General features: G+C 42.5%; 1 protein-coding gene across 1 annotated transcript; it reads right to left on the minus strand.

Annotated features, from left to right (window-relative positions):
* Positions 1–2,085: 2,085 nt before the first annotated feature.
* Positions 2,086–5,695, minus strand: rbp3 (retinol binding protein 3). Its single transcript, XM_040176991.2, has 4 exons — positions 4,383–5,695; positions 3,830–4,020; positions 3,424–3,566; positions 2,086–2,981 (listed from the first exon to the last, which is right to left on the minus strand). Exons 1-4 carry the CDS (start codon positions 5,574–5,576, stop codon positions 2,656–2,658), a joined length of 1,854 nt encoding a protein of 617 aa, XP_040032925.2. The 5' UTR covers positions 5,577–5,695; the 3' UTR covers positions 2,086–2,655.
* Between the last annotated feature and the right edge of the window lie 3,393 nt (positions 5,696–9,088).

Genomic DNA, 9,088 nt, shown 5'->3' on the forward strand with positions numbered 1-9,088 from the left:
GTCCAGAAGGAACCACGATCTACGGAGACCTGCTAGGGGAGAAAGCACAAAAAAACTCCCGGAAAGAAGCTGAATTAGTCATGTGCATTAATAAAACGTGAATTATGGTAAAACGAGAAAGTGAGAGAGGAGCTCGGTGTGACCTAAGAAGTCCCCCTGCAGTCTAAGCCTATAGCAGCTTAACTAAGGGCTGGTCCGGGCTAACCTGAGCCAGCCCTAACTATACGCAGAATCAAAGAGGAAAGTTTTAAGTTTTACTTTAAAAGAGCGGACCGAATCTGCCCCCCGGACTGAAAGTGGAACCTGGTTCCACAAAAGAGGAGCTTGATAACTGAAGGCTCTGGCCCCCAGCCTACTTTTTAAAACCATAGGAACAACAAGTAACCCAGCATCTATGGAGCGCAGCTGCCTTGTAGGGCAATAAGATGTTACAAGCTCTTTAAGATACAACGGTGCCTCACCAGCAAGTGCCTTGTAGGTGAGGAGAAGTACCTTAAAATCTATTCTTGATTTAACAGGGAGCCAGTGCAGAGAAGTTAATACAGGAGTGATATGATCCCTTTTCTTAGTTCTTGTTAATACACGTGCTGCAGCATTCTGAATCAACTGGAGAGGCTTAAGAGATTTACAAGAGCAGCCCGATAACAAAGAATTACAGTCTATAGTCCAGTCTGGAAGTGACAAACGCATGAACTAATTTTTCTGCATCACTTTGAGACAGAAAGTTCCTGATTTTTGATATGTTACGTAGATGAAAATAGGCAGTCCTTGATGTCTTCTTTATATGCGAGTTGAAGGTCATATCCTGGTCGAAGAGAACTCCCAGATTCCTGACGGTGCTGCTGGGTACCAGAGCAATTCCATCCATAAAAACTGTATCACGTGACAGCTGGCTTCGAAGGCGCTCTGGGCCTATCAGGATAACTTTAGCATCAGGAAGTTGCCGGTCATCCAAGTTTTGATGTCTCCAAGACAGTTTCTTAAGAAGAGGTTTAATTACAGCTACCTTGAAGGACTGTGGTACATGTCCTGTCTACAAAGACAGATTCATAATATCTAATAAGGATGTGCTAACTAAAGGAAAAACTTCCTTAAGCAGCTTGGTCGGAATCGGATCCAAGAGACAAGTAGAAGATTTAGACTTTGAAAATAAAGAAGTCAGTTGATCAAGGTTGATGGAAGAGAAGGCATCCAAACAGGCATCAGGGCCCACTGCTGCATCCAAGGAGGACAGGTCGGCACTGGTTGAAGGCAGGAGACCATCAATTTTCTCTTTGATAGTCAGAATCTTATCATTGAAGAAGTTCATGAAGTCGTTACTGGTGAGGTCCAAAGGAATACATGGCTCAACAGAGCTGTGACTCTCAGTCTGGCTACAGGGCTGAAGAGAAACCTGGAGTTGTTTTTATTTTTCTCTATTAATGATGAGAAATACGATGCTCTTGCGTTATAACATAACTTAATAACTTGTTAATCCTAATCTAAACTGCCTTCATCATGATGCCACATTATAGATATATATATATCTATAGATATAGATATAGAAAGCACATTATTTGTCTGTTCCCTGGACCATCTTCTTTATCTCTGTAAGTGATGCTGAAATGACCTGCCAAGGTGGCCCAGGCTACAAATGAGCTTCAGGGCCCCTTTTTAACCCCTGCCACACTTTGATATAAAAGTTTACTCTCTTAACGGTGCAAAAAATGGGTTCTTATTTATTTTTATTTGTATTTTACATAAAAAACACATGGTCCTTTAAAAAAACGATATATAAAAAACAATTCAAGACTTCTATTGCTAATCTATAGGATTTTTCCTTCGGGTACCAAAACTCATCCAGGAGTCCTTCATGTTATTTCTTTGTTGGTGAGCTAAATGCATCATTTTTACTTTGTTTGTTTGCCCTGCCTAGTTGTTGGTTTAAGGTGTAACTGACAGTTGTATCTTATAACACAAAAGAAAAAGGAACCGTCTCGCTCTACAGTGTAGAATAGATACACAATAAATTAAAAAGAACTTCTGGAATGGTACAACTGATATTTTTGTTTGATGCCTCTTGTGTAAAACATGACCAACAGACACTTGTATTTGTGTTTTTTTATTGTGTCTCACCACAAGAAATAATACCACCTAAGCAGACCCACGTGGCATAAATTCATGTATTTACCCATACACGAAGAGGACATCGCATGATCCTCATTTCTGACCATAGCAACAACTTTGTCACTTCACAGAGTTCCCAATTCCAAAAATCCAACAAAATACAAGAGTAGCAATGATCATTTGTGAGTATTTGTACTTAATTTGTTTCCAATCTCTTACATGGGACATGTCAAAATTGAGGCAGTTATAACTGGTATTTCACACAGAACTCTTCATACCCATTTCACAAAATAATTGGTTTACTCTAGCCAGAGTAACATTCACCAGAAATACTGTTGTACCTTTGCTCTACTTTACTAACGGTCCTAAAAAGGCTTAAGTTTTGACTAAATGAATGGCAGATTACACTCTACTGTAGGCAATCTACATTCTTCAACTTCTCAAACAATTCTTAATTGTAAATCTTTAAATCTATTTGGCCAGAGCAAAAGTGGGGTTCAACCAAAAGTGATGGGTGAACCCTCCCCCTGGGTTTTCTGAGGACGCTGCTTATTTCTGGCCTGCAAAGTGCTTTTTGAAGATACCCTTGGCAGTCTCGAGGGCGGCGTCAGCTGGGACGGGTATGTGAGGTGCGACGCCAGCTCCCTCCCAGGCTGGCCCGGCGGCAGTGTCAGAGTGGACAGTGGGGATGCTGAGGAAGATGTCGGTCTCACCAACTCTGAAGGTTTTTGGTGGGTGGGAAGTCCCGGCGGTGGTCTCTCCGACAATCATAGCGCGGCCGAGTTTCTTCATGATGTAAACAAACTCTTCTGCGGCGCCAGCGGTTGCTCTGCTGGTCAGCATGACCAGACTCTTCTTGGAGCCGTACCTTGTGCCTTAGGAAGAGGATGGCATGGAGGTAGAACAGGTTTAAAACTGAAAAAAATGTAAAGTCTACCAGTGACGACTGGGTAGTGAAAAGGGGTCAACGTTGAACGATAGAAGTGGAAAAGGAGTGACAGATGAACAAAATGGTACAATTATCAAATTACAGAAAAAGGTGAACGGTGAACGTGTAACACAATGAAGCGCTCCTCTTCACCAAAGATGCATTGACTTTGCCAAAGAGGCAAACAGACCCATCTCTTATTCAAACAAAGCATTCAAACAGCTTCATAGCTATACAAAAAACAAACTTAAGAGGATGATGATGAAAGGAAAGAATGATACTTAAATGGTGACCATGCATCACCAACTCCTATTAAAGATATTTGCTATGTTCACTATCTTCTCATAAACCTTCGTGTTAATATGACTTGACTTATTTTTGGTAATTACCGGTGAGTTCAGGCAGGGTCCGGAGCTCTGTGGTGGTCCCGGATGGTCTGTCGTACAGCCTGTCCAGCACAATCTGCTTGTCGCTGTCAAAGAAGTAAGAGCAGAAGCCTGCAATGGCAGTTGTTGGGCCACCAATGTTGTTCCTGCAACGAACAGTAGCAGAACAATTATAGAAGGTTAGGCTCCTGATGAAATGAATGGTCCTTTGTGAAACATGAATCTACGCAGGCAGCAATGAAGGTCATTCAATGTAATTTCACGTTGGCTGGATTTTAAAATTAATTATTAGCGGTACATATTTTTAAATATGAAAAATGACTACACTAATGCACTAATTTGTTATCCAAAATGGACACTCACACACAGCATCTTGCATAGAAGCTCTCTGTGGCACTGTATCACCCACCTGAGGTCAACGATCATAGCATCAGTGTTCACAACCTTGTTCCACACGTGCTCAACAATAATCTGGGCGATGGCCTTGACCTCCTCAAAGTCTCCAAACATGTCAAAGCGCAGGTATCCAATGTTGTCTTCAAATACGTCAGTGTGAAAGGAGACTTTGATCAGCTCAATGTACATCTCTGGAGAATAATTCTGTAGGTAAAAAAACAACACCAGTATTTGTTGTATTATACTGTATATGAATATATGAGTTAATGTATTATATTTAATCATAATTCCCCATATAGAATTCACATATTAAATATATTTGAATTGCTGCGTAGTAGACATGTTTCCAAGTGTATAATATTTACCTTATGTCCTCCATAATATTAACATATAATATGTTGCATTGAATGCAGCTCAAAAACATTTACAAATACATAATAAATAATAGATTTTTTTTAAAGACTGGATAATTTTATGCAAGTGTAAAAATGCACCCATTAAATATCTGTGTTTTAACATTAACAAGTGACACCAAAAGACCACACTCTTATGAACAAGAGGCTCACCATGGGTGGCAGGGCTGGGACGTTGCTGGTGGTCTTCAGGCTCTTGTCCCCGGACAGAGTCCTCAGGTCAGCTGACAGCTTCATCTCCAAACTGTCCTTGGAGACAACCTTGCTGTACTCGCCGTTCGCCAGAAGCCCTTTCAACTTTTCTGCAACAGCAGCGCCGATATCTTCAAAGGCGTAGTTGTCAGCAATCAGGGTCGCTGATCCCTCAATGATGGCTGGAACTTGGTTAAGGAGGGTGACAATCTTGATGGCGGTAGCGAGGGCATCCTCGGCGTTGACCTCCACATTAGGGGTCACACCTGTAACCTCCCAGGTGGAGCCAGTGATAGGGTTGACGGACTTTGCAGTTGGCACGGTAACGTAGAAGCCTGTGTCCCTTACTTGGATTTTATCAACTTTCACTGAACCCCCAGCGGTCTTCTCTCCCACAATGGTGGCCCTCTTCAGGTTTTGGAGGCAGTACGCAACATCTTCGGCAATGCCCTTGGTGTTTTTGCTGGTGAGAATAATGAGGGGTTTGCTTGTGCTGTATCTTTCCCCCAGCAGTGTTGACATAGAAAACAGCTTAGTGGTGGTGTTTGATGGACGATCGTAGATGCTGTCAATGTGAATCGGAGTTCCGGCTTCTGTGAAGTATGACACAATGTAGGGGATTCCTGAGATGTCTCCGCTGCTGGTGTAGCGCAAGTCAAAGATGAGCGCTGAGGTAGGCAGGATTTTATTCCAGACCAGGTCTAGGAGCAAAGGACCAACCTTCTCAGCAACATCCTCTCCGAGGATGTGATCGATCCTTAGGTAGCCGATGTTTCCCTCCAGGATGTCAAGCTTGATCGACGTCTGCAGGACCGCAATTACCTGGTCAGGGGGCAAGGGAGGCATCTTTGGTGGAACCACTGGGACATAGTTTGGCTCATAAGAGATCATCAAACGTGGGTCACTGACTGTAGTCTGAACTCCAGCACTGAGTACATTAGCCAAGGTTTCAGCGTCTGGAATGCTAAGAACCTCTGTGTTGCTGCCTGCTGCTTCGATAGCCTCCTTCATCCCCGCCAGCTTCTCGGGTGAGCAGTAATTGTCGATGACGATTTTTGCCATATCAATAATGACGTTGGGGGCAAACCCAGCATGGATGAAGTCAATATTTCCCAATACTAGTAGAGGTGCCACCAGGAAGATAAGTTTGGCCATTTCTGTCAGTTTAGTCAGACAAAAAGTGAGTAGATGGTGGGTGAAGGTTGTTGAGCGAAACCTCCTTCTCCGATGAGGTTCTTTATCGAATGGCACTGTTTTGGTTGCAAGGTCTCTGTTAACACACATAAGAGGATTTGTTTCACAATAAAACTCTAATCGCATAATCTTAAATTGTTTCTGTAAGAAAATAATAACCTAGCCTTGTAGTAACAAAGAGTTGTTGCAAAAGATAATCGTCTTAGATTTACACAAGGTATTTTAAACACATACAGTATGTACGTGTGTCATATGAGGACCAATTGTTATCCAAATCTTGGGAAAATGTCTAAGGTTTGTGGGTTCACTTGTTTAGCCTCTTGGTGTCTGTAATTATAATTACAGTCATTGCTGTCAGATGAAAACATAAGTGAAATTAAATAGGGCATGTGACCTCATGATGGTCATACTCAAAACTTACAGCTGCTTATTAATTTCTTCATGGTCAAAAGAAACGTTATCAATATCGGGAAAGTAAATTGAATATCAAATAATAACCACCTAATAATTGTATTGTCTGTTGTATCAATTTAATAGCAGTTGTTGGTAGTGGTGGTTGTCCATCTTCTGCAGTGTGTTAAAGGGAAGAGCAAGAGTCAGAGTTTAGTTTTCTTTGGTACTTACTCCCTCTGCTGGTACTATAACAGGGATGCAACAGATTAAGATTTAACACTTTAAATGTGATTTCATAGAGGAAACTGGATGATCTGGAAATTATCAATGTAGTGTTGTTCTCAAACAAACTAAACTTGGTTTAGTATAGTTTTTTCTGTTTGCTGCTTAATTGACCATTTCTGAAATGGATGTTTTTAATGGTTTTATGTGACGCACTTTTAATTGCCTTGTTGTTGAAATGTGCCATACGAAGAAAATTGCCTTGCTTGCCTTCACTTAAGTGGTGAGACCTTGTCTCCTCTCCTAAAGTTGTGGATGGCTCGGCCAACCCAGCTGAGGCTCTCAGCTTCTCTGTTCTCCTCTTTTGATGGTGTCTCATGATCCTTGGAGTTGAAGATGTAATCTTCAACTTCCACGTCCCCATTGACAAAGGAGCGCCACATCCTTACTGTGCCGTCCCATATCGCGGACAGGATGATGCAAATGGAGCATTTCTCTGTGTTGTCCTCTGCAGGTTTTGCAGAAGTTTTTAACTTTAAACGGTCTCTGGTCTCTTGAGCCACCCTGTAAGCCTTATAGTTCTGCCAGTACTTGAACAGCCCCATGAAGCTCCACACTTTGTACCTTATCTCATTGTACAGGTAAACATGTGACTGGGACCCGCTCGCGCCGCCTTCAGAATCTCCTCTCTGTGCTCCTGGGGCGATCTCTGGCGGCGGACTGCCTGTCAAGTGTCTGAAGAGAATGTTGGTCAGCTCCTGTGTGATTCTCATCAATTTAAATTTAAACTCCCAATTATTAGGCTCTGGTTTATTATTTCCCCACATCAGCAGCTTGGCGATAATGTCTTCCATGTCCAAAAGGGGGAGGCAATTTACTTTGATGTCATTCCTGAAATTTTTCTTCAGTTGTTCCAGTATGTGATTCAGCCACGTTTCAACAAATAAAACTGAATAAAACATCCTGAGTTTGGCTTGTAGAAAGACATCTGTGCCCTCCGATCTGTGCCATTCTTCAAGAACTGCCGGAGGAACAGATTTTCTGAAGGAGCTGTAATGTTCAAACGTTTTTAATTGCGTGTCTGACATGTCCACCAAGAAAGGATCCATGGTCTTGCACCCCGCTCTCAGAATTTCGGCTTCCAGATATACATTGCTTATTTTATCCGTCTGGCCGTCTGATGGGACATTCTCCTGCTTCTCTAACTCCTCAACAATGTCTGAGGACTCATCATCGCTCCCATCCAGGTTGACTATCACCAGCTTTTCGCTGAAAGTCGTTCTCTTTCTTCGTACTCGAGGTGTGTACACCCGGTTCATCTTTGCAATGAATACATACATCATTTTTACGGCATGATAAACCATTTTGCAGAGTCTTCTGGGGGGAGGGATGTGGCGTGGGGTCAAATCCTGTACATCCCCGGGGACAGAATTGACAGTTTCTGCAACCTCTCTACATATGCGTACATTCAAGCGTTTTGAGCTTTTACATTTGACTTTGCCTTCCACTTTCAGAACATCTCTGAAACATTGCGTCACCATGTCACCTAAAGCAGCTTGGACTTCTCTTTCAGACACCTTGATTCTGTTCTTTACAGTTTCGAAGAAGGCTCTGGATAAGGTTATTATTATATTTAAAAGCAGTTCTCCTATCTGAATTTCAGTGGTGTCGTCTGGGATGCCGTTCTTTAACTTTTTCCACGGTTCCTCTGTCAACCTGTCGAAGAAATAGTTGATCTGTAGCACCACACTACATTTGATGTCCTGCATCTCCTCTGTCCTCTGTGTATTTTCTGCATTATTTCGGCCGGCCATCAATAGCTTATTGAGACAAGAAAACATCGCGACTGTGCTTGAAACCTGTTTCAACAATTAGAACTGACCGGATAGAAGTGTGAGCCTCTAGTGAGTGCACGTTCTAAAGAGCAAAGGAATGCCAGGTGACCACGACGTCATCAACGTCGTCATCATTGCTAGGCAACGGCCGCCGCACATTGCGTTGGTGTTTGTTTGTTTTTAACGCTATTCACGCAGCGTATTCGTTCAGCTGCATTTCCTTTCCCTGCTCTCCCTCCGTCTCTGTCACTCACGCGTCTCACACACACACGCACACACACACGCACGCGCGCGCGCACACACACACACACACACACACAGCCCCTCCCCTCCGTGCACACCGCGACTGTCTGGCGTGTCTTTTTTTTAGCAAGCCCCGCAAAATCCGTTGCTCTGACAGAAGTTGCAGACTTTGCGCATGTAGGCTGTAACAACAAGTAGTATCTGGGCGTGGAATGTGTACTACAGCTAGTATGTAAGCTGTAGTAGTAGCTGTAGTAAAGTATTTTTTTAACACTAGTACTTTTACTTGTAATTGAGTATAATTTAAGCAATGTAACAGTACTTGTACTTGAGAACTGTAGGATATTAGAAACAAATATACGACCCGGTCCATAAAATTAATAAAAATGCATATAGTGTACACCAGAATACAGCCATGATTCTGAAACTGTAATCAATAAAGTAATGACAATATTGTAAAACCACTGTAATTCTGAAACTGTACTAGAATAATACCAATGTACAGTTATGATAGTATTTGATGTAATGTAATCAACTGGAATGCATGCATGTAATACTTGAACAACTGATATTGACTAAGGATCATTCGAAATCCGATTTACATTGAACTCACCGGAAGACCACTCCCAGAGGTGTGGACACTAACTTTCACACCTTTAAGCATTGGTATAAATACCTGTAGGAACCATTGTTCTAGAGTTCGCTGGTGGAGGCTACAGACGGGCACTAGGGATGGTCAAAGGACTGCCTGGGGCCTGTTGGTTGCTGAGACCAGCGGCT

The sequence above is a fragment of the Gasterosteus aculeatus genome, chromosome 5 (genome assembly GCF_964276395.1).
Source record: "Gasterosteus aculeatus chromosome 5, fGasAcu3.hap1.1, whole genome shotgun sequence".
Classification (NCBI taxonomy): Eukaryota; Metazoa; Chordata; class Actinopteri; order Perciformes; family Gasterosteidae; genus Gasterosteus; species Gasterosteus aculeatus.